The sequence below is a fragment of the Podarcis tiliguerta genome, assembly GCF_965153285.1.
Source record: "Podarcis tiliguerta genome assembly, chromosome: 13".
Taxonomy (NCBI): domain Eukaryota; kingdom Metazoa; phylum Chordata; class Lepidosauria; order Squamata; family Lacertidae; genus Podarcis; species Podarcis tiliguerta.
Window position 1 is genome coordinate 29,504,957 of NC_139546.1, and position 26,377 is coordinate 29,531,333.

The following is a 26,377-nucleotide window of genomic DNA, read 5'->3' on the forward strand; positions in this document are numbered from 1 at the left end:
TTGGGTGTCATTTGTACCAACGTACCTGAGCACCAAAGGCAAATACATGGTGGCTGTGGAGATCTTCTCTATTTTAGCTTCCAGCGCTGGGTTACTAGGCTGTATCTTCTCTCCCAAATGCTATATTATTTTGCTGAAGCCTGAGCTGAATCACAGGGAGCAGCTAAGAAAGCGAAATAATGGAAGCAACCAAGAACCTTAGGGGAAAAAATGTATCTACTATGGTATGTATTGAGTTGGGACAGTGGTCCTACACTAGGATTTAAAATGGGGGCAGTGGTTTTGCTGCAGTGCTACCATATAGTTCAATCCGTCCATTTTATTTTTATGAATGTGTTCCACACAGCTAACACAAATAATACATGATAAAACAAGTCATTATTTTATCAGTAACTGTTCTTAATTAATATATATTCTTGGTTCCTGTTTTATTTGTAACATAGGCAACCATCCAGCTCTGTAGTCCTATTGTTTCTCAATCAGCTGTTTATATAATGAAAATTTTCATTGAATCTTGCTTTTTGTATGATATGTATTGACACTGACTCATAAATGATTGCAGTGAGGATGCATTTTGTTGTTTTCCTGGAGTGGTGGTTATTGGAATGCATTATGTCACAATCCAATATGCATCTACTCTGAAGTCAGTCCCATTCAGTTCAATGGTTAATAGTTCCAGGTAACTATCCATAAGAGTGCAGTCTTAATGTAAGAAATGAGCACGTCACAAAGTGTGTTTACATTGTTTACCAAGATGTTATAAAGGTGCATTACCTTTTCCAGAAACAAATCAGCAAAATATTATAAAATTATTTAATTAGTTGAAGTGTGACTTCCTACAAGGTCGCAGAAATTTCTGAAATTTTATGTTGTCCCCTAAAAAGGCTGGAATTGTCAATGAAGGGTTAATATTCACCAAATTGCAGATGTCCATCACACCATTGCATTTGTCAACGCATTTCACCAACAGCAAAGCTTTCCCCACAAACTGAATGGAAGTGGTTGGTCATAGAATTTTTCTACAGATATGCTCTAATGTCTCTACAGAGATAATGTGTGCACTCTAGCTGATGAATTGAACACATTATTATTATATTACTTTATCAAAAGATCTCAGGACCAGGGATAGCACTAAGAATACATTTTATGGAGCATCAATAATAAAAACATAATAAAAAGCATAATGAAGGGATGCGGGTGGCGCTGTGGTGTAAACCACTGAGCCTAGGGCTTGCCAAACCGAAGGTTGGCGGTTCGAATCCGCGCGACGGTGTGAGCTCTCTTTGTTCGGTCCCAGCTCCTGCCAACCTAGCAGTTTGAAAGCATGCCAAAGTGCAAGTAGATAAATAGGTACTGCTCTGGCAGAAAGGCAAATGGTGTTTCCATGCAGTGCTCTGGTTTTTCCAGAAGCAGCTTAGTCATGCTGGCCACATGACCCAGAAAAACTGTCTACACACAAACGTTGGCTCCCTCCGCCAGCAAAGCAAGATGAGCGCTGCTACCTCAGAGTCGTTCACGACTGGACTTAACTGTCAGGGGTCCTTTACCTTTACCTTTTTAAAAAGCATAATAACAGGCAGCATAATACTAAGATAACCATATTAACACATGACTGAATAGAGTTAATGATTTCAAATTTCTATCTAAGCACTGAACCAAGCAGCTGTTAATTGCAGGTGTGGAAGGGAATGATTTTCATTAGGACTGCAACACACAGGGAAGAGAGGGTTAACGTCTTTCATCAAATGTCAAGGTCCTGATAAAAATCACTCCCTCCAATTTGCCATTGGACCTAGAAGGAATGTTTCCATTGGCATCAATGAGAATGTTCCTTTATAAGCCAAAAGCAACTTGGGGAAGGGAAAAACTTTTTGGTAGGAATGTGTGGGTGGGAAAGGAGTTAAAACTCCCCTCCCCAAATGTAGCAGACCTCACATTTGCCATGCTACTAATTAAACACACACACACACACACACACACACAATGATTCCTAATACATATATAGCACCACAACTAGTCATGTTCTGTTCTTCAAAATATGTGTCAGTGGTGATGCTCCAACTTTTGCCCCATGGCTACTTTTTTTAGTGGGAGAAATGGAGTTTGAGAACTGCATGTAAAAAAATCAAATAAGTGCACATTTTGAATGACAGCTTTATTTAATTCCAGACTTTGGTTTGAAAAGTGTGACCTGGGTAGTTTCCCAGTAAAAAAAAAAAAAAAAAGTTTTAATGTCCATCTGTAATTGTGATGAAGTGAAGAGTGTTGACATGCATTATTATTATTATTATTATTATTATTATTATTATTATTATTATTATTAGAAATTTGATTGGATAAATTATGTTAGTTTCACTTTGGTTCCATTGATACCAATGTGAAAAATCAGGGTGCCACTTAAATCCACACACAGAGAAGAAAACTAAATAATATACTATTGGAAGTGGTCCTTAGTCTTAACAAATTAGACAAAGCAGCCTTGATCTCTTTATTTCTCATGCTGTAAATCAGTGGGTTCAGCAAAGGTGGGACCATGGAATATATCACTGTAAAAATTAAATCTAAATGTGTTGCTGTATTAGTCATGGGACTCAAATAGGAAAACAAGCCTGTGACCATAAATGTGGAGAATACCATGAGATGTGGAAGGCAGGTAGAGAAGGCCTTTTGTCTTCCCTGTGTAGATGTCATCCTTAACACCGCACTAAAAATCTGTACATATGTCACAAGAACAAATATAAAACAGCCTAACCCAATGAGAGAAAACAAGAGGAGAACTCCAGTTTCAATCTGATTTTTCTTAGAACAGGAAAGCTTTACTAACTGTGGGATTTCACAGAAAAACTGATTGACAACATTGGAGCAGAAAGGAGTTGCAAAAGTGCTGACAGTGTGCAAACCTGCATAAAGAAACCCAGTGATCCATACAGTAAGGATCATTTCAGTGCAGGCTCTCCTGTTCATCACCACCTGGTATTGCAGTGGATTACAGATAGCAACATACCGATCATAGGCCATGACTATGAGGAGGAAAAAATCAGTAGATAAGAAGAAGGTGAAGAATAGGGCTTGACCAACACATCCGGAATAAGAAATGTGTCTAGTATTCATGAGGGAATTGGCCATGGATTGAGGGATGATGACTGAAACCTGGCCCAGGTCCTGCATGGCCAAGTTCAACAGGAAGATATACATTGGGGTGTGCAGGTGGTGGTCAAAGGCTACTGCAGAGATTATTAAAAGATTCCCTGTTACAGTTGCCAAATACAATACCAGGAACAGGATGCTGTGTAGACTTTGTAATTTCTGAACTTTTGAGAATTCCAGAAGCAGAAACTCTGAAACAGTAGTTTGGTTAGCTATGTCTTGATCCTTGCTAACATCCATGCTATCTGTAAAAAGAATCACAAGTGGTATCTCTTAATTTCAACAGAATATTGTACTAATATAATGCTGTCTAAGAAGTGCTATTAGAGACAAATAAAACAGAGCTAGAAATAGTTGTGCCTAATTATTGAGGCTAACTGAACCTCCAGTGACAATGAAACACGTCCAAACTATAGACCTCCTCCTTCCAGAACAGGCCATTCCCAATCTCCTAGACTTGAGAACTCAGAGCACATATCACCTCTGTCTTTTCAAGATTCAGCTTCAATTTATTGGCCCACATCCAGCCCATCATTGTCTCCAAGCACCAGTATAGTGCCTGAACCACATCTCCTGTTTTAGATGGAACAAAGTGATATACCCAAGTGTCATCCACATACTAATGGCACAAAATTTCCTAATTATGGCTCCCAGCAGTGTCATTTGTGTCCAATAAGGTCATAATGAGATTTTATTCACTTACATTTGATCTACCTTGCAACTACCTACCTATAAAAAGGTAAAGGTAAAGGTACCCCTGCCCGTACGGGCCAGTCTTGACAGACTCTAGGGTTGTGCGCCCATCTCACTCAAAGAGGCCGGGGGCCAGCGCTGTCCGAAGACACTTCCGGGTCACGTGGCCAGCGTGACATCGCTGCTCTGGCGAGCCAGAGCCGCACACGGAAACGCCGTTTACCTTCCCGCTAGTAAGCGGTCCCTATTTATCTACTTGCACCCGGGAGTGCTTTCGAACTGCTAGGTTGGCAGGCGCTGGGACCGAACAACGGGAGCGCACCTACCTATACCTCTGCTCAAATGTAAACCAAGGAGCTACAAGAATTCTGCCCGTTGGAAAAGGCCTTTGTTATTTCTCGGTTCCATAGATCAACTATGGCTTTGGAAGGAGCAGCTATCGTTCCCATAAACCTTCAGAAATTCACCAGAAACCACTACAATTGGGGGTGCACATTTTAATAGCCCCCCCTTTCCAAGGGAAAGAGCTACTAAATTGTTTAATCTCAACAGGAAAAGACATGACCATGATAAGGGTTAAGATGTTTCAGATCATTGCCCTTCCGCATGGCTGTCAGGACCAAATGCAGAATATGTCCTGATGCATGTGATGTAGTAATGACATATTGGAACAGCCCCATAGCTGCCATAGTGGCCATGAAGCCCTGAACCAGCACAAGCAAGCTAGTCTTTTGATAGGTATTGAATTCCCCCAGCACAATCATCCTGGAGGTCTCCAACTCCAACTCCGAGACCACTTCCATTAACTCAGGTAGACAAATTGCTGGTTGACTGCCACTGGTTCTTTCCACCCAGGTGGGCAGGGTATAATTATTATCGCCAACATCATCATCATCATCATCTCCATAACATGCCTAAAACAAGAGCTGAACACAGTCAAAGTCAATTTGTCTCCCCCAAAACGGTGAAACCTCTAAGACCCCTTAGATTTATGCTGTTAACCCCACACAGCCTCTATTTGCACACCAAATGATTATTTGTATCTCCCCCCAGTTGAAAATCAGCACTTCCCATCCTCCACAGCAAGTCATTTCTGAGGGGGGAAATATCTGAGGAAAACTACATTGGCAAAAAATACTTTATATTTGTGGTCAAAGAATGGAGATAGTTAAACAGTCAAAGGAAAGTGAGGAAATAAGGCATAAAAGTTCTGGACACGATGAAACTGTTTCTTGCAGCTGAATGACATACAGTGGTTAGCTACGTATGCTTACTTTGTAGGTAAGGATTTATCCACACTTAACTTTCCTCCAGTCTTTCCAGGCACAATCTGCACTTTAAAGCTCTGAGCATTTTTATTTTTATTTTTCCTTCAGGAGTATTCCCCATGTAAACTTGCTCTGTAAAGCTAAGTAGCAGCAAACAGCAATCCATGGAAAAGCCAAATTGCCATTTGTTGCACTTCAGCTTTAAAGAGTAGACTTTCATGGGCAAAGATCAGGGGCGAAAGAGAGAGTGCTTGGACATGGAGCTTTAAAGTGTTGGCTTGTTCCTGAACAGAGTAGGGCAAAATGTAAGTGTGGATAAGTTCTAAGTTCCAGCTAATTGTGCATGAGACTACAACAGAACCAAAATGGGAAAGGTCTGTTCCATGGAAACCAGATACGTTGAAAATTAATGATTTTTCAGGCTTTACATATGATAAGCATCCTAGCATCAAAGCACTAGAAAAGCAATTAATGTACACAGTCATATTGTATTTACAAAAGTTGCATAAACTCCAATTAATACTCAGAAATTTCACTAGCCGTGTAAAAAACATTTTGATTTCCCATTACATTCCTTATAAATTTTGCCTGAGGAGAATCCTTGAATTTATTTTGAATGCTATGCTTGCAAAATCCACAAACAAGCAATTGGTCTATGGAATCTTACTAAGAAATGTTGGAAATCTTAAGGAAACCAATTTCATCTTCCCCACTGTTTCCCACTAAGTTTTTTTTTTTTTAAAAAAAAATAATTATCTAGAGGAATCCCCAAATTCACTGAGAACATAAATCTAGTTTGGAATTTTGAAGGCAGCTTTTGTTTTGTTCATTGTGGTCCTACATTGTATAATACATTGTTTTTTTCAGTAAAAGATTTCACATTTTTCGTGAAGAATAAAATACCAAAAATATTCCAGTGTCCAGAAAGAAGGGTCTGTGTGGACAGATTCAATGCAGTATTTTCCTAAATAGAAACTTTAGAGAATATATATGTGAGATCAATTAAGTAACTCCTATGGTGTTAAGTAATATTTTAACTATATAAATTAATTTTTTTCTCTTACCTTCAAAAGCACTTTCTCTTCTATTGACTTCAGCTAACTGTATTTGGATAGTCATTCATGAGAATATATGAAAATCAATCAGGCTTTGATGCCAGTAATCACCTCTTCAACATGGGGAGGAGATTGTACTAATATCTGTTTTGTGTTCCTAGAGATTTGCTCCCTGGAGTTCACCAGAGACTAGCAATAGAGACATTCAGGAAATGCATTCAACTTGTTATTTGGTTCAACATTTTTTTGAAAAAATGGAGGACAGAAGGTACATAAAGGTAAAGGTAAAGGGATCCCTGACCATTAGGTCCAGTCGTGACCGACTCTGGAGTTGTGGCGCTCATCTCGCTTTATTGGCCAAGGGAGCCGGCGTACAGCTTCCAGGTCATGTGGCCAGCATGACTATGCCGCTTCTGGCAAAGCAGAAGATATATGCCTATTAGCAAATTTCAGTTTGCTAATATTTCTGCCTGTGTTTGTATGCATTTGCAGGCATTCCCCAGCAGACCTCTAATTTCCCCATCCTACCATGCTGCCCCATTGACTGCTGCTGAGCAATCTTTCAGCAATGGGTGGAATCAGAAATGGCCACTCACCCAGTCCCAGCAGCATACTTTTGTAAAGAGGTGACCCACCACAGTTTCAGGTTGTGGCAGGAACTGTCAAAATATATTAGCCCTCTCCACAGCGCCCCCCCCCATACCATCTGCCCCATGGCTTCAATATGGGAGCCATCAGGATGACCTGCTCTGTGTCTGCCTGGGAACCACTGCCCTGTGCTGCCTTGGATCCAGTCCAGAATAAGCTCAGAGTGGGATCAATGTCTAATTAGGGGTTTAAAACCCTATTTATCTATATACATTCAGGAGATGGGTGAAGGAAAGTGAACTTGTATCTCCTTTGCTCCTTCCACCCAAGACAATGTTGCCAACCCCAACCAGGACTGACCCCTCTACTAGTCACAACTGTGGTGAAGGTGTTGATTTTCACACTGTACATATGGGTGCCAGAAGGAGGGGCTATGCAGCAAATGTGATGCCAGTCCTGGAGTGCAACTCCACTCCCCAACTATGTGTTGAAAGGATGAGGATGTCTAGGGGATTGGGAACCTTCTTCAGTCAAGGACCACATTACATCCTGGACCAGGACCAGGTACCACTGCTGGACAGTGCGAGAGATAAAACTAGATGCAGAGATAAATGTGAATTTTACATTTGCAAAGTAGGCTAGATTCTATACACTCACACTACCCTCTCTATCCTCCATCCTGGCAAGTGAGAGGCATTAACAGAGCTCAAGGACACATTTCAGTCAGGCAAAACAATTCAGGAAGGTGTGAAGCAGGCATGGGGAGATTGTGTGACTGGTGAAGATTTGTAGCCTGCGGAGTGTCCCAAGAGCCACGTAGAGGAGTCTAAGGGGTTGCATTTGACTCCCACAACTGAGGATCTAAAGCAGGGCAGTCCAGCCTTTCAAACCAAGTGGGACACAAGAGTTGATACCGAAACCACAGACCACACACTGAATTAAATTTTCGTGTCATTAATTAAAGTGTTCACAATAGAGTTAATACTATTTAATATATGCCACACACAATTTAATGGTTTAATGTATTTATTCATTTATTAAATAAATTTAATCTGCATACTCAGGGTGACTCCCTTACCAATAGATAGATGCAAAACACAAAAATGTGGGAGAATCCAGGAGCAGTGTGTGAGACAGAGAATCCAACCCCTGAAAGATCTGAGCATATGGAACAGGAGTCAAAGTAACCACAAAACAATTACCACCACATTCCATCCCTCTCATGCAGTTGCACTCCTGACTATTCCTCTCCCTGTCCATCCTGCTGGGGGTAAAGAGAAGAGGCAGAAAGTCACAAATCCAAGGACCCCTTTCCTTATTGATACATGTGTGTGTGCTTTGGGTGTGAGAGACATTAGAGGTGGGTATCTAAAAAAAAATCCCCCTTTGCTAATCTATAAACAAGAGCCCATGTTTGCTCTTCCCACCAGACAGTTATTTTCTGCACAGCCAAGATCTACCTAGCCTGATCACCCCAAATTGTCATTCCTCGCCAGCCCACTGATTCCCCCTTTTCTAGCCCCCAGCCAGGTCATTGACCTGTGTGAACAGGAGGCAATGAGGAGCCCCTCCAACTTACCAGAAGCAGCACTCTGGGGACTTGAGGGCAGCTCTCACCTAGCTCTCTGCTTGCTCCTTCCTGACACTGGTGGGTGGGGGGCAGCACCAGATTTAGAGCAGTGCTACCAGTTCACCCACACAGGATGCCCTGCCTAGGACTCCCAAAAATGGCCTTGTAGGCTACATGTTGGGACACCCCAATCTTGGTATAAAATCCCCCATCTTCATTTGGAGTACTAATGCACGTTGCACTGTTTTATCTCTTCATATATTTTGACTATAGCAAGCTTATTCTAGTCACACTTTCCCACTTCTTTATAAAGGCTATAGATAAAACATTTCACCTCATTTTTAAAGGATGAAACACAATAGAAAACACCTTCGAGTGTGTTGCACCTGCTCTTTCCCAATGACCTTTTGTCTCTCCAGTCTTCCCATTCCTCCACTTCTGGCTCCAATCCCACATCTGCAAAATGGAGACTGCGTGTCAAAAGAAGTGTTGGGATGTGAAATCATAACACAAGAGGGAATTTGTGGCCGCCCAAGGGTCATTCTGAATGCTGATTGCCATATGTGCAAGTTGTGACATAAAAAGAAAACAAAAAACATTATAACATCCCTATGATGACATACACAACAATGAGTTAAAAACAAGTGAATCGGTGAAAATTTACAACACCTACAAGAATGGGTACATAGGTAAGCTCCCATGAATGAAATTACTTTTTATCTATTGGCTTACATTTCCACAGTAAGAATTTATAACTAATACAAATGTTGAGGAATACAGTGGTACCTTGGTTTACGGGCTTAATCCGTTCTGAAAGTCATTTCTTAAATCAAGGTGTGCTTTCCAATAGCAGTGGCAGACTCAATTTACAAATGGAACACACTCAACAGGAAGCAGAACATGTTCTTCTTCCAAGGCAAAGTTCACAAACCAAAACACCTACTTCTGGATTTGCAGCGTTCTTAATCCAAGTTATTCATAAATTAAGCTGTTCTTAAACCAAGGTACCACTGTATAAGCTTTTAAGGAGAACATTGTTATGAATTTTAACATGTGATAGTTTACCAGTCAACTGGCAGTCAACACAATCATCTATATTAAATAAGCTTTAGATCCTCCTGATTTCAATGGGAAAGATTGAATCTGCAGTCCAATACACAATAGCCAAAAACTCTAAATGTATTCAATGAGGTTTATTTCTGAGTATATATTCAATTATATTCAATTATATAAATGCTAGCAGTGAGCTAGCTACATTTGCCCAGTTTGGGAGTTTATTCACTCTAAAGAAGGCTTGGCTTGTATATTGGTCCTCTAATTTCTGTCTGCCTCTGCTAGCATGGGTAATGGGTAGGGATGATCAAAGCTTTAGTACAACATCAATCTAAAGCCCTATACGGCTACAATCTTTACCTGAGAGTAATTCCTATTGAGTTCAGTGTTGCCTACTTATGAGTAAGCAAACATATGAATGGAAATTTTGGGCAAGGCATATAGACAACAGAAATTGTTTTTTAAAATGCACTGGAGAACGGTTTTTGCCGAAGGATTGGGGGAGAAATGTTAGTAATCAGTTTCCAGAATGCCACTTTCAGTTCCTTGTTTCTCATGCTATATATGAGTGGGTTCATTACTGGTGGCACCATGCAGTAGAACATAGAAACCAGGAGGTCAAATGCTGATTGGGAACTGGAACTTGGTCTGAAATAGACAAAGGTGCCACTTACCACAAACAGGGAAATAACAATAAAGTGAGGCAAGCAAGTTGAGAAGAATTTTTGCTTCCCTTGGCTGGATGGGATTCTAAGAATAGCTCTGAAGATCTGAACATAAGAAAAAATAATTAGAGAAAAGTAAATGAAGCCAAAAGAAGACCCAAAAATCAGAACCCAAATTTCATTGAGATATGAGTCAGAGCAAGAGATTTTCAGTAGTTGTGGGATTTCACAGAAGAACTGATTGATGACATTAGAACAGAACTCAAATCTGAATGTAGCCCCAGTGTACATAGTTGAATAAAAAACTCCACCAATCCATGCACTGGCTGCCATCTGAATGCAAGCTTTTTTGTTCATAACAGTCTCATAATGAAGTGGATTGCAGATGGCAACATAACGATCATATGCCATGACACCAAGAATGATGAAGTGGGAGACCATGAAGAAGACAAGGAAGGAGACTTGGCAGATACATCCAGAGTAAGAGATGGTTTGGGTCTTCATCAATGAATTTGCAATGGATTTGGGAACTGTAACGGATATGGAGCCAAAGTCTTGGAATGACAGGTTGGCCAGAAAGAAGTACATGGGTGTATGAAGCTGGTGGCTATAGATGATGACTGTGATGATGAGAAGGTTTTCTATGAAGGCCACCAAATACATCATGACAAAAATGATGATGTGGAATATCTGCAACTGCTGGATTTCAGCAAATCCATGAAGAAGGAATCCATTCACTCTTGACTGGTTAGACATTGTGCTTCTCTGGTGTTTGTTTGGTACCTGTGAACAGAAATATATCACATTACTTCTTTCTTATTCAGCTGTAACTATCTTAGTGATGTTCTCTCAACATCTCTCTATCTGTTCTAACAGTGGTAAGCTTCAGCATTGAGTTTATTCATGTCTCATTTCTAATCACACCCTGAAGGTTTAATTCTCACGAGTCTTGTACAGCTCAGCAACACTGAATCAGATGAGTATTTTGAGAGTTGTGCAGGTGGTGAACTTAGATTGTCCGTGATCCAAAGTGCTGTTAGAATTTATATAAAGGACTTGGGCCATAATAGCTAACTGGGTCGCCATTCACCTTATGAATGAAAAGTAGCATTTAAGATTATGGCAACCCCTCTTGAACTTATGGTCCTGGGTACAATATAATAGTGTGTTGGAATTATTTTATGAACACAGCAAGGAAAGCTTAATGCAGTTTTATTTCGATAAGAAGCAACAGTCACTGGGGAGTTCACCAGGGTCGATTCCACAGATGTCTAAATTACACAGGCTTATTGAAAGCCCTTTCCTTAGCCTTATACACATGGATGTAGAAATTAAGTGACATTCACAGAGGAAAAGCAGGCATTATCAGAGCTGGAAACCTTGTTCAGCAAGAAGAGGATGGAACTTGTTATCAGGCTAGCTCAAGGCTGAGTTATTCCTGCACAAATATTCTTGACACATTCTTAGCACAATATGAGTAAGCTGATTCTAACAACATTTTTAATGCAATCTGGGTAATGGGAATCAATGGATTCCCCTTAGGTAAAGGTAAAGGTACCCCTGCCCATACGGGCCAGTCTTGACAGACTCTAGGGTTGTGCGCCCATCTCACTCAAAGAGGCCAAGGGCCAGCGCTGTCCGAAGACACTTCCGGGTCACGTGGCCAGCGTGACATCGCTGCTCTGGCGAGCCAGAGCCGCACACGGAAACGCCGTTTACCTTCCCGCTAGTAAGCGGTCCCTATTTATCTACTTGCACCCAGGGGTGCTTTCGAACTGCTAGGTTGGCAGGCGCTGGGACCGAACAGCGGGAGCACACCCCGCCGCGGGGATTCGAACCGCCGACCTTTCGATCGGCAAGCCCTAGGCACTGAGGCTTTAACCCACAGCGCCACCCGTGTCCCACTGGATTCCCCTTACAGCAGTCTTAAAAATACTTGTGTTTTAGTAGGCATACAACAGACTCAACATGGTGTGACTCCTGGAGACAGATAACATTAGGCTGGTGCTTGTGGACAGCATCAGCTACCCTTTTACATTTGCTTGGGTCTCCCAACCCTCATACGTTCCATCAAAGTATTGTCACATTACATTTAGGATTCACCTAAAGGTTGAATCGAATGCAGGTCGCCAAATGCAGTATTCCATCCACTATGACCATCAGATTGAATGGGAAGCCTCATCTATATGGAATTTTCACTTTGTGTAGATACCCCATTACAAGGCTGAGTAGTGGTGGTGCCCTAAAGTGCCTCCACATATATTTTGTAAAACAATGGTCTTGGGATCCTGGAATTTTAGCACTTTGACTCTCTCTTGAGTAATTCCTCTTAATTAAGTGAAAGGTGAATCTGACAATTATATCCTTGGGCTTTACAATGAAACTCATATTTAAGGAAAACAGATGAGGCACATGCCTAAGTTCTTGACATTGATACCAGGAAAAGTTTGAGAACAGCTAATTCAACAGTCAGTGTGTGGGAACATAGAAAAGGATGATGTGATTACCAAGACCCAGCATGGGTTTCTCAAAAACAAGTCATGCCAGACAAATCTCATTTCTTTATTCCTTTTTTTCTTTTCTTTTCTTTTCTTTTCTTTCTTTCTTTCTTTCTTTCTTTCTTTCTTTTTTTTTTTTTTGATGGATTGAGTGTCAAGCTTGGTGGATCAGGGGAATGCTGTGGACGTAGTGTAACTTGATTTCAGTAAGACTTTTGGCAAAGTCCCCCATGATATTTTTGGGAAGAAGCTGGTAAAATGTGGGTTGAGTGGGGTAACTGTTAGTTGGATTTGTAGCTGGCTGGCTGACCCAATCCAAAGAGTACACCTAATCCTGGAAACAAGTGACAAGTAGGGTGCCTCAGGGTTCTGTCCTGAGCTCATTGTTGTTCAATGTCTTTATAAATGACTTGGTCGAAGGAATTGAGGGGATGCTCATCAGGTTTGCAGATGACACCAAACTGGGAGGGGTTGCTAATGCCATGAAAGACAGAATCAGGATTCAATATAACCTTAACAGATTGCAGACCTGGGCCCAAACTAAAAAAAATGAATTTCAGTAGGGACAAATGTAAGGTTCCACATTTGACAGGAAGAAACAACTGCACTAAATCACTGGATTGCCAGTAGTACATGTAAAAGGGATCTAGGGGTCTTAGAAGACCACAAGCTTAAGATGTGTCAACAGTGTGTTTTAACAGCAAAAAAAATGAAAAAATAATGCTATTCTAGGCTGCATCAGCAGAAGTATAGTGTCCCAATCAAGGGAAGTAATAGTATCACTTTATTCTGCCTTGGTCAGATCACATCTAGAATATTGTGTAGTTCTGGGTTTCACAATTTAAGAAGGATCATGACAAGCTGGAATATGTGCAAAGAATGGTGGCCAAGATAACCAAGAGTCTGGAAAGGAAGCCTTATGAGGAACAGTTGAGGGAGTTGGGTTTGTTTAGCTTGAATTAGAACACATTATTGACATGGATAGACCAAACAATGGAATTCTTAATTTTAAGGCAAACATTGAGTTAATTGGAATGAAGTTTGGCCTATTTATCCTCCTCACCTTCATTATCATCCAACTTTCCTTTCCATTCAGTGTTGCAATCCATGGTATCCCCCAATTACTCCACTTGGTTTGGGATTCAGCTGAATTAGGTGTACAAACACAATAAAAGCATCCTGCTAGTCTTATCTAAGGGGTTTCTATTTGCAAAAATTCCATTAAGCAAAATTATTTCAGTTAGAGTCCTTTATCCTCTTTATAGATCCGGCTGCCTCAAATCCATGTTTTACATCCTCATTTTAACATCTCCTGAAGTGATCACCTGCAATACATGGTTGACTTCAGGAAGCAAATTAACTCCATTATTCTCAAACCCAACTGCCTGCAAAATGTTCATTTCTTTTTAAACAGTCCCATTCCTTCACAACAAGTCAGAGGGTAAAAAGATAGAAATGTTGGGGATGGGTGGAGCTTACTGCACTTATCTCTCCTTGCTCTGTTTGTTTGCAGGATTTACAGGCGAGTAAAAATAGGACTTATAATATAGTTCCTTATATCTCAATAAAAAGATGTTCAAATAGAAGGTCAATGGAAGCATGTGATTGCAAAGAGCAGTTATTGTGGAATAGTCTTGAGAACAATACACAAGTGAGTACCAGAATTTGTGGCTGCTATTCAATGAAGAATTAAACATACTTTAAACCATTAATGTTAATTATGAATTTATATATTGTTGTACATTTAATGTATATATTTGTGTTTGCTACCTTGGTATAATCCCTCACCAAAAGGAGGGGTATAAATCCATTAAATAAATAAACATCCCTATGTACACTAAATATTCAATTAGATTGTGTTATGTGTGTTTGCATAAATAATTTATTTATTTCATAAAATTTATACACCACTTGATTGTAAAAATCCTCAGAAAGGTTTGCAAAATGTCAAAGCTGTTTTTCAAAAAGAAATAGGAAGTACTTGGCAATGCTATTCAGGGCCATATCATCATAGTCAAAATAGTAGAACAAGCTGAGGTACACATAGGAGACATAGAGCTCCAGATCGATCTGCCAGTTGACGGTGACTTTGCAGTTGTGGCATACCTGGGAATGATGCAAAGCAATGGCAGAGTAGCTGTGGTGGTGTGGCTGGTCTTTCAACAGAATGCTCGAGGAGTCTACCTTGGGGAACAATGTGGTCTACGATGAAGTGAAGGGCGGAGGCATGCATTTTCCCACTCTGGAGACATTGGGGGACCTCCATGAACAAATTTAGAAGGGCATAAGCATGCGCAGGAAGACAAGAAGTAGTAGAAGTTCCTTTATGTAGACCCTTATGTTAGCAGATCCATATAGTTAGACAACAACCAATTGATGGATTCAGATTTAGTTTTATTTGGTGCCATTGAAATCAATGTGAAACATCCACGTGACACTCATATCCATACCTAAAGAAAATGACTATATTAATTTCTATATTAGAAAACTAAAAACAAATTTATTTGAAGATGTTTTCAACCTTAACATATTTGACAAAGCAGCCTTGATCTCTTTATTTCTCATGCTGTAAATCAGTGGGTTCAGCAAAGGTGGGACCATAGAATATATCACAGTAAAAAACAAATCTAAATGTGTTGCTGTATTAGTCATGGGACTCAAATAGGAAAACAAGCCTGTGACCATAAATGTGGAGAATACCATGAGATGTGGAAGGCAGGTAGAGAAGGCCTTTTGTCTTCCCTGTGCAGATGGCATCCTTAACACCGCACTAAAAATCTGTACATATGTCACAAGAACAAATATAAAGCAGCCTAGCCCAACGAGAGCAAACAACAGCACAATTCCAGCTTCAATTTGATTTTTCTTAGAACAGGAAAGCTTTACTAACTGTGGGATTTCACAGAAAAACTGATTGACAACGTTGGAGCAGAAAGGAGTTGCAAAAGTGCTGACAGTGTGCAAACCTGCATAAAGAAACCCAGTGACGCATGAAGTAAAAATCATTTCAGTGCAGGCTCTCAGGTTCATTACCATCTGATATTGCAGTGGGTTGCAAATAGCAACATACCGATCATAGGCCATGACTATGAGGAGGAAAAAATCAGTAGATATGAAGAAGGTGAAGAAAAGGACTTGAGAAACGCATCCAGAATAAGAAATGTGCCTAGAATTCATGAGTGAATTGGCCATGGATTTGGGAATAATGACTGAAACTTGGCCCAGGTCCTGCGTGGCTAAGTTCATTAGAAAGAGGTACATGGGGGTGTGCAGACGATGGTCAAAGGCTACTACAGAGATGATGAGAAGATTCCCTGTTACAATTGCCAAGTACAATACCAGGAATATTACAAAGTGTATTATCCGAAATTCCCAAACTTTTGAGAATTCCAGGAGTAGAAACTCTGAAACAAAGGATTGGTTAGCTATAGTTTGGTCTTTGCTTTGGTCCATGCTTTCTGCAAAAAGAAACAGAAGTACAAAATTTTAATGACAGCAGAATATTCTAGTAATATAACACTTCAGCCTGGAGAATTTAACATTTCATACTCCTGGAGGCGGACTCCATTGTCTCCAAGACACATGTATGCCAACCCCTCCCCCCCCCAAAAAATGGTCCATTGGAATCCCTGATCTGGACCTTGTGTAGAGTAGAGAAGAATTCGCTCTCCAACATAAGAATGAGTTTCAAATTTTTACTGGAAACAGTCTTAAAATAGTTGCAAAACAAAAGTTGCAATTACAAAATAACACATTGCTCTTGCCTGCACCATGAGTTGCGAAGGACATCAGCAGCCTTCAGAGCTCCCATGGATGTAACTTCAGCATTCTGGGTGATGTAAAATAACATCTGAAGAATTCTGAGGGAGATAAGTAACAAACTCAACTGTAAGACAAGAAACAATGCCTAGGTTGAGTTTCCAAAAAGTTTCCACAAAAGTTATAGTACTGGATAGATATTTTGGGTGTGGGATTAGAACAGCTAAGGATGTCTACTAAATACCAGCTTGAAATGTAGCTAGGTCACTCTTCACAACTTGGATCAAATGTGGTTTGGGAGGAAATGCAGCAGTTCTTAAAAAATGACCAGAGACATGTGTATACCACTTCTCAAACCAGTGATAGGAGCACACAGAGAAATGGGGACTGTGCACACAGCCTAACCCTGCACACCAAAGGATTTTAAGCTTTCTCCTGTTGAATATCAGCACCTACTATCCCCCACAGGATGCCATTTTTGAGGGGGACAATACCAGAAGGGAACAAAAGTGCACTGGGAAAAATCCTATATAAATAAGCGCTTAAAGAATTGTGAGAGAAAAATTGGAAGAGTGAGGGTAAAAGACCTAAACACATTGAAAGCGGTTCTTACAACTCACTGACATACAGCCCTGTCCTACTTGTGCTCAATTTGGATGTAATTTTCAGTTATGAGTGCATGGGGCTTCAGCTGAAGAGATCCACAATGTGATAAAATCTGTTACATGAGAACCAGGCACTTTGAAAATAAACAGAAAGTTAATGATTTTTTTTCAGATGCGGCAGGTAATAAGTATTCTGCCATCAAAGCATCAGAGAAGCCACAGTATATTATGAAAGGAGCACAAACTCTCTTTCCTCCTCAGAAATTTCACTAGCTTAGTTAAAACCTTTCGATTTCCCAATACATATGGAAACTTTCAAAGAAATTTTGGAAGCCTTGAGAAAACTCATTCAATCTTTCCTTAAGTTCCTCTTCCTACTTTCCTCAGATGTTTTGCCACTGAGGAAACCCCCCAAATTCACTTCAGTTTGAAAAGTTAAAGGCAGCTCTTGCTTTATTGATTGTGGTTCTGAGTTATAGCCAACACAACACCCTGTTTTTAGCACTTAAAGTACTCACTTTTATTGAAGAATAAAAAAGGATTCCCATGCCCAGGAAAAAAACCTCACATTCATCAAGATTTTCTTATAAACAAACGAACAAACGTCAACATTTTCCAACTCAGGACCTGCTTTTAACCCACACATAAAGTTGAGAACAATTGATTAATCCTGTACTATACATTTGCATGATGGTGGTTCTCCTGTTGCAGCCTATACTGAATCAGGCCATGACCCATTAGTTGACAACCAGTGATTTAATGAATATACATGTGAGATCCATTAAGTAACTCCTATGGTGTTAGGTAAGGTTTGAACTATATAAAATAATTTAGTAATATTTTTCTCTTACCTTCAGATGTGCTTTCTCCTCTGATGACTTCAGCTGTCTGTGCATTTGGATAGTCATCCATAAAAGCATATGAAACTCAATCAGTCCTTGATGGCCAAAAAGATATATTCAGCAAGGGGAGGAGGGTACAGTAATATCTGGTTTGTGTTCCTAGAGATTTGCTCTCTTGAGTTTAATGCATTCTTCATTAAATTGTTTTTCCACTGATATATAATTTTATGGTATTACTCCAGAATAAAGTGGTGTTATGAGCCATCAAACCTTGGAAATACACTTTTCCCAAAAGGTTTCCACAATTTTGGCCACTAGTGTAACTATAGAAATTGTAGGAATCACTCATTTCACAACCCCCTCCCCTCTACTGGTATGCCTTCGCAAAATGTATTTTAAAAAAATTAGATGCAAAGCTCCCACAGCTCTAACAGGACAGCACTTAACCCAGTGATCCCTAGGACTCTGTATATCTGCTTCACTTTAAGGACAGGCATACTCCCCCCTTCCTCCCCATTTCTGGTTCTGTAGGCTTTTAGAATAATTAGGGGATCTTTTGTTCTTTAATCTAAGTGTGTATGTATTGTAATGTGCTACTTGCTAGATTGCAACTTTGCTATCTAAAGCAGCATTTTAATATATTCTGCCACTCCTATTTTATACAATAAACCAAGCTTTCTTTGTTCCTTTGTGTGAGAACTTCTTGTGGGTATAAGATTAGGGGTTAACACACATCCATCACAAAAACACGTCATAACTCCAACAAAAGATCCTAAACTTCTCAGCTGTATGTATAATAATAATAATAATAATAATAATAATAATAATAATAATAATTTTTATTTATACCCCACCCTCCCCGGCCAGAGCTGGGCTTAGGGCGGCTAACACCAGTAAAATTACAATAAAAACATAATACAGAAAAATTTTAAATACAGGTTAAAATGCAGCCTCATTTTAAAAGTAGTCCATAGATCAAAACAGTAAGGCGAGGGAAACGTAAGGGTCAGACTGAGTCCAAACCAAAGGCCAGGTGGAACAGCTGAACATACATGAATGCTGGCAGTGCAAACAGACACATCATAACACCCACCCGCCCACAACAACAATCTGGAACACCCTCAACCCCCACCACTTCCTGTGGCTTGGCTAATCAGATTTACACCAGCCACATAACAGTCTCTTTTTTTTTTAATTTGAGAGGAAGAATGCAGTACCTAACCATTGATGCAACTAGGCTATGATGACAGAGTATGTTTATGTAAGAATGCCAACACCAAGACAGAGGAATCGGTTTCTGACCATTGGCAGAGTGTAGCTACCTTCCACCAGTGCCAGACTTTGGGATTTAAAATTTCAGTGGCACCATGTGCAATGCCTAAATTCAGCACCCCCAACCTCTCAACTTCTGTTCTTCATCATGGCTGTGGCATCTTCTCGGCTTGGCACCCAGTGTGGACGTACCAGTTTCACTCCCCTAATTCTGCCTCTGTTCCCACTGCATTAAGGAGTGATGGCTAGGGCTGGTGTACTGAACACTCCTGATCCATGAAATCAGAGGAATGACTATGCTAGTGTTGCATGAGCTCCAGTCTCTAAGTGGTGAGAGACTCCAGGGCTGCCAAAACTTTCCCAGGTTTGGTTTCCTTGGGATGAAGTCACAGCATTAACACTCTGGCATACTGATGTAAAATTGGAGTTTGGCTTTTGCTGCCCAACTCACCAAGGGACTCTGAATCCCCTAAGTCCATGATTGGTTAAAGAAAAATGGATAGAGGCTGGATCCAGTGGAAAGCAAGGCAGATATTTATTTTTCTGTTGCAACAGAATTCCCTCCTCTATCTGAACAAAAGTGTGCATCCTTTAAAGACTTTTGACATTGCCCAACCCCCTTAGCCCAAAGATCATCCCAATATCATCATATATACATCATAGGAGGTGGTCTACAGCAGAAATCCTGTCTGCCAGGATACCTGATAATTTGTCGCTGATTGCATTACCTGGGCAGCCTGGTCATTGTGATGGTTTTGTGATAGTTAATATTTTAGTTCCTGTATCCAGGTCACAGGCTCACCCTATTCATACACAAATATGTCCTTAAGACAGAATTTGTAAGTAAAAAGACAGTGAGAAGGCTTTCCCCATTTGCCTCCCTTACTATAGAGGAATATTTCAGATCATTGGGAGAGTCGAAATGATTTCAGGATTGCTCTCCTGTACTATGTCAGACACATGGTTTATATATTTAGATATGTATGCATTTATGAATATTTATTATATATTTGAGACCTTAGAATTCTTATAACACTACCTTGCTTCCCCATTATGTCTCTGTGGGTCTACAAAACCATAGCTTTGGTTTCAGCACTGTGAGCATTTCCAGCCTCTGTCTTTCTAGTTTTCAGTTCCCTGCCTATTCTCCTTCTTACAAGATGACCTAGTCTCCATTCAGGTGAGAGGCGAAGACTTGCACCCTTCCTCTGGAAGCACCATTAGCTAGTTGTTCCTATGGAAACATGTGCAGCTCTTTAGTCATGCAAATAGGGTGTTTAGCAGTCTTAGTGAGGTCTCTTATCTTAACAAAGAGACTGACGTGATCCCTCTGCTCGATTCCAACATTACATACTGTATATCAAAAGTACAGCCTTGTTTTGTTTGAGAACCACAAGCATCAGCTAAACAAAGCCTCCAATCCTATAGCACAAGATATTACACCTGTATAACATAGAAGAACAGAATTATATCTGTTTGCATTTTAACAGTAAGAAACCTCGCATTATATCAACATCAAGGGAATTAGAAACGAGGGTGGGGAATGGGGATCTGTGCAGATCAGGCCTACATCAAGATGTTAGAATGTTCCATTCTTATTCAGATGAATGGTGTATCACACCAATTTTAGGTGAATTCCAACACATGTGTCATTAACCACTCAAACCAGGTTGATGGAATGTAGAAGAAAACGTTTGAAGCTTATATTTTTATTTGAGCAATGAGTGACTGATTTTTATATTCAGTTGTAAGTTATCTCATATTTCTTTCAATATCTAAGAAAGAACCGATATTATTGTTTCAGTGTGAGATATATATACACACCCATTCATGAAACTGCACTAGATTGCTTAACAAATTTAAAACGGGATGATTGATTGATTAAAAATGGCTCTTTCTTTAAAACCCTAAGCATACTTAAATAATAATAATAATAATAATAATAATAAATTTTATTTATATCCCGCCCTCCCCAGCCGAAGCCGGGCTCAGGGCGGCTAACAACAAGTAAATAATCAAACAATCAAATAATCAAACATTCTAAAAACATTCCATTATAAAATTAATTAAAGTCAAATTAATGGCAACCGTTGAGCAAAATTCTGTGCAGGTTGCCAGAGGAGGGAGTCAGGCTGGGACCTGACCAAAGGCCTGGTGGAACAACTCTGTCTTGCAGGCTCTGCGGAAAGATGTCAGGTCCCGCAGGGCCCTAGTCTCTTGTGACAGAGCGTTCCACCAGATTGGAGCCGCAGCCGAGAAAGCCCTGGCTCTAGTTGAGGCCAGCCTAACCTCTCTGAGGCCTGGGACCTTCAAGATGTTTTTATTTGACGAGCGTAGGTTTCTCTGTGGGGCATACCAGGAGAGGCGGTCCCGTAGGTACGAGGGTCCTAGGCCGTATAGGGCTTTAAAGGTTAAAACCAGCACCTTAAACCTGATCCTGTACTCCACCGGGAGCCAGTGCAGCTGGTATAGCACCGGATGAATGTGATCTCGCAGTGAAGACCCTGTAAGGAGTCTCGCTGCGGCATTCTGCACCCTCTGGAGTTTCTGGGTCAGTCTCAAGGGCAGCCCCACGTAGAGCGAGTTACAATAGTCCAGTCTGGAGGTGACCGTCGCATGGATCACAGTGGCTAGGTCAGGGCGAGAGAGGTAAGGAGCCAACTGCTTAGCTTGGCGGAGATGAAAAAACTCTTAACGGACGGTGCTGGCACTAATTGCACCCCCGCTAGAGATGGGAGTTGCCCCCTCAATCCCATATCGTCCCGTCCCAGCCAGAGGACCTCTGTCTTCGAAGGATTTAACTTCAACCGGCTCCCACGTAACCATCCAGCCACAGCTTCCAAGCATCTGGTCAGTGTGTCTGGGGCCGAGTCAGGGTGGCCATCCATCAACAGATAGAGTTGGGTGTCATCAGCATACTGATGGCAGCCCAGCCCAAAACTCCGGACAAGCTGGGCGAGTGGGCGCATAAAGATGTTAAAAAGCATCGGGGAGAGTATCGCACCCTGGGGCACTCCACACACCAAGGAGTGGCGGGATGACAATTCCCCCCCAAGCGCCACCCTCTGTCCCCGACCGGAGAGAAACGAGCGCAGCCATTGAAGGACTGTGCCCTGGATCCCCACGTCGGCAAGGCGGTGGTCCAGGAGTTCGTGATCGACCATGTCGAAGGCTGCTGACAGGTCTAGAAGAATCAGCAGCCCCGACCCGCCTTGATCCAGCTGCCTGCGGAGATCATCTGTTAGGGCGACCAGAGCCGTCTCGGTCCCATGACCAGCGCGGAAGCCGGACTGGAATGGATCCAGAGCCGATGTTTCATCCAGAAACCTACCAAGCTGTTCAGCAACCGCTCTCTCAATCACCTTACCCAGGAATGGAAGATTCGAAACCGGGCGGTAATTGGATAGATCTAAGGGATCTAATGATGTTTTCTTTAAGAGCGGGCACACCACTGCCTCCTTCAGTTCCCCTGGGAATGTCCCGGTGCCAAGGGACAAATTGATGATATCCCCCAGGGGGGCCCGCACCTCGTCTGGACACGCTCTAATCAGCCAGGACGGGCACGGGTCGAGAGGACAAGTAGTGGGCTTTCCAGCTCGGAGGAGTCTGTCCACATCGGCTGGGGATATCCGGTCAAAGTGGTCCAATACTGGACCCGAGGACAGTCGAGGGGCCTCCAGTTCCTTTATTGTATCCAAATTGGCAGGGAGGTCATGGCGGAGCAACAGGACCTTCTCCGCAAAGAAGCTCGCAAATGCCTCACGGCTGTATGTCAAATTATTATTTAAATTTGGCTGTCCTTCAAGGGATGTTAAAGACCGAATTATACTAAATAATTGCGCCGGGCGAGAGCTAGCGGATGCAATGGAGGCCGAGAAGTAGGACTTCTTAGCGGCCTTCACTGCCATCTCATAGGTTTTCATAAAAACCCTGTAAGATGTTCTTGAAGCTCCGTCACGGGCACCCCGCCATACTCGCTCTAGCCGTCTGAGGTCCCGCTTCATTTTCCGGAGCTCCTCGGTAAACCAGGGAGCCCGGTTTCTGCGGGGTCGCAGAGGGCGCTTAGGTGCGATCTCATCGATGGCTGCCAGGAGCTGGGTATTCCAGCCCTCAACAAGCTCAGTCAATGAGTCGCCAGGGGGAGCAAGGTCCCGCAAGGCTTGGCGGAATCTATCAGGGTCCATCAGCCTCTGCGGGCGAGCCCAAATCGGCTCGCCACCTAAGCGGGGTGGGGGTGGAACATCAATCCTGGCTTTCAGAGCGTAGTGATCAGACCATGGCACCTTCATCGAAGGAAACATGATCACATCTATACCGGCCCCAAAGATCAAATCCAGCGTGTGGCCTGCTTGATGTGTGGGGCCCGAAACAAACTGGGAGAGCCCTAGTGTCGCCATGGAAGACACCAGGTCCAGAGCCTGTGAGGAGGGAGTGGCATCAGCATGGATGTTGAAGTCCCCCAATACCAATAGGTTAGGAAACTCCAAGGCCCAGCCGGCCACAGCCTCCAGCAGGCCTGACAGGGTGGCTGCTGGTGCGCTAGGTGGCCGGTACACCAGCCAGACAGCCAAGCTCACCTCGGAGCCCCACACTAGGCCAACACATTCAATGCCGGGGATCGATGGCGATGGTAGAGCCCTGAAAGAACAATAGGAAAATTACAATAGGATTAATGCTTTGAAATAGTTCTAAAACTGTTGACATTTTTCTTCTGTAACAAACAAGAGAAGATATTTAGGACTGTGATGGACAAAGCACACATTGGCCATGCTGGCTGAGACAGATGGGAGTTGAATTCCAACAACATGGGAACCACATTAACTTCCCCTACTTTGATTGTGTATCAAAACATTCATATACTTTAACATTGTTACATTCAAAACCCTGCATAAAGAATGACACCACAAATTGTATCCTTAGAAAGCTATTTCAGTCCTAAAATCTTGGACACAGCGACCTTAATCTCCTTATTCCTCATGCTATAGATCACTGGATTCATCATGGGTGGGATCACGGAATATATGACAGCAAAGACCATATTTGTATGCGAGGAGGCATGCTGTATGGGTCTTAGGTAAACAAGTGCTCCACCAAACAGGAACATAGAGAAAACAACGAGGTGGGGAATGCAAGTTGAGAAAGCTTTTTGCCTTCCCTGTGATGAGGGCATTCTCAGAACTGTACTGAAGATCTGGACATAGGTTACAATTATAAAAATAAAACAGCCAAATGCTATAGCAACACTTAAGAAAAGAAGTGCATTTTCAAGTATGTATAACTTTGAGCAGGAGATCTTTACAAGCTGAGGGACCTCACAGAAAAACTGATCAACATTATTGGAGCAGAATGTCATGGCAAAAGTGCTGCCAGTGTGCAACGCAGCATAGAGAAGACCACTGAGCCATGCACTGCCCGCCATCTGAATGCAGGCACCTTGATTCATAATTGCCTCATACCGTAGCGGATTGCAGATGGTGACATACCGATCATGTGCCATGACAGTGAGGAGGGTGTAATCTGATGCTGCAAAAAGCAGAAAGAAATAAACCTGAGTGACACATCCAGAATAAGAAATCACCCTAGTATTTGAAAGGGAATTTGACATCGATTTGGGTATTGTGACTGAAACTGAGCCAAGATCAGTCACAGCTAAGTTCATCAGGAAGAAATACATAGGAGTGTGAAGGTGATGATCAAGAGCTACTGCAGAAATGATGAGAAGATTTCCTGTGACAGTGGCCAAATAAAAAAGCAAGAACACAAAGAATTGTGTTATCTGCAGTTCTCGAACATTAGAAAACTCCAAGAGCAGAAACGTGTTCACAGAAGTTTCGTTAGACATCTTTTCATCTCTGATTTAAATTGCAAAATGCTCTATGGAAGGAAAAAAAGGAAGAAAGTTGTTAACATTATTGCATGGTCTAAAGAAGAGTTAACCTCAAGTGCTATTAATTCAAATTGAATTTAGTAATGTCCGTCAGGTGAGATTCAAAAAAGGCAGAGAGCAGAATGTGTTGCAGTAGGTTTCCTATTACTATGAAGTTCTCCTCTCACATAACAATAGCTAAGGAAACCATAATTTGCTGATGTTAACCAGAATGTGTGAGATAAAGAACATACAACTGTGTCTCCTATAGATCCTAGCATACAGTATATTGTACTTTCATTAAGCTTACATTAAATATGGATTACATGAGAGAAAAAGTCTTCATAAAGATGTAATCATTGTAACATAATGCGTAATATTTATACAATAATGATATATATGAGAACACAGAACAGAGCAGGAGTGGCTGGTATAATGGAGTTGTGCCTTGCTGCCAACTTTTTGACAGTGTCATTGTTGTCACTTGCCAGCAAAAAGTGACTCTGCCAGTGAGCCCCCCCCCCCAACGGACTTCCCCACTGCCCTGCCCACCTCCCCATTAGCCTAGTAAGCAACAGGTAAATAAAGACATCTGAAGGAAGCCCTGTTTAGGGAAGTTTTTAATGACTGTTTTAATGTATTTTAAATCTTTTGTTGGAAGCCACCCAGAGTGTCTGAGGAGACCCAGCCAGATGGGTGGGGTAGAAATAAATTATTATTATTATTATTATTATTATTATTATTATTATTATTATTATTAATTGTATCACCTTTCCAAGTTAGTCATTCCTGGAATAGGGACAAAACCCAGTAGTTGTAATAAGCAAAAAGCTTTCTAACAATCCTTAAGGTAAAGGGACCCCTGACCATTAGGTCCAGTCGTGACCGACTCTGGGGTTGCGGCGCTCATCTCGCTTTATTGGCCGAGGGAGATGGCGTTTGTCTGCAGACAGTTCTTCCGGGTCATGTGGCCAGCATGACTAAGCCACTTCTGGCATACCAGAGCAGCGCATGGAAACGCCATTTACCTTTCCGCCGGAGCGGTACCTATTTATCTACTTGCACTTTAACATACTTTCAAACTGCTAGGTTGGCAGGAGCAGGGACCAAGCAACTGGAGCTCACCCCGTTGCGGGAATTCGAACCACCGACCTTCTGATTGGCAAGTCCTAGGCTCTGTGGTTTAAACGGAGCTGTTATTTACAAATACCTACTCAGAATGTCTTTCTGGGTGACTGCAAAGAAGAAGAGAAGCCAGGATGATGTGAGGTTTGGTGCCAAAAGCCTCCTGAAATTTTATCTGAACCAACTCTAATATTTACTCCAAGGATGAGGCACCAGTGGCTCTCCTGTTATTGTTGTTTACCAACTCTCTGTAACCCCAGGCAGCATAGCCAATGGTCAGGGATGATGAAACTTAATTTTTTGGAGGGACACAGGTTTCTTCTTAAACCCAGGTATGGAGTTTTACAAACTCCAAAAACATTCACCACATG

At 41.7% G+C, this 26,377-nt stretch overlaps 3 protein-coding genes across 3 annotated transcripts; all 3 read right to left on the minus strand.

The window, feature by feature from the left end:
* Positions 1-2,397: 2,397 nt before the first annotated feature.
* LOC310662145 (olfactory receptor 14I1-like) lies at positions 2,398-3,387 on the minus strand (the record flags this gene model as incomplete). Its single annotated transcript, XM_083408916.1, has 1 exon — positions 2,398-3,387. The coding sequence occupies one exon, from the start codon at positions 3,385-3,387 to the stop codon at positions 2,398-2,400; it is 990 nt and encodes a 329-aa protein (XP_083265042.1).
* A 6,428-nt stretch (positions 3,388-9,815) lies between these two features.
* LOC310663383 (olfactory receptor 14A16-like) lies at positions 9,816-24,857 on the minus strand (the record flags this gene model as incomplete). The annotated part of the gene is made up of 2 exons (XM_083411196.1): positions 9,816-10,436; positions 24,499-24,857. 2 exons carry the CDS (start codon positions 24,855-24,857, stop codon positions 9,836-9,838), a joined length of 960 nt encoding a protein of 319 aa, XP_083267322.1. The 3' UTR covers positions 9,816-9,835.
* Positions 15,013-17,813, minus strand: LOC310662548 (olfactory receptor 14C36-like; the record flags this gene model as incomplete). Its single annotated transcript, XM_083409484.1, has 2 exons — positions 15,013-15,995; positions 17,753-17,813. 2 exons carry the CDS (start codon positions 17,811-17,813, stop codon positions 15,013-15,015), a joined length of 1,044 nt encoding a protein of 347 aa, XP_083265610.1.
* Positions 24,858-26,377: the final 1,520 nt, after the last annotated feature.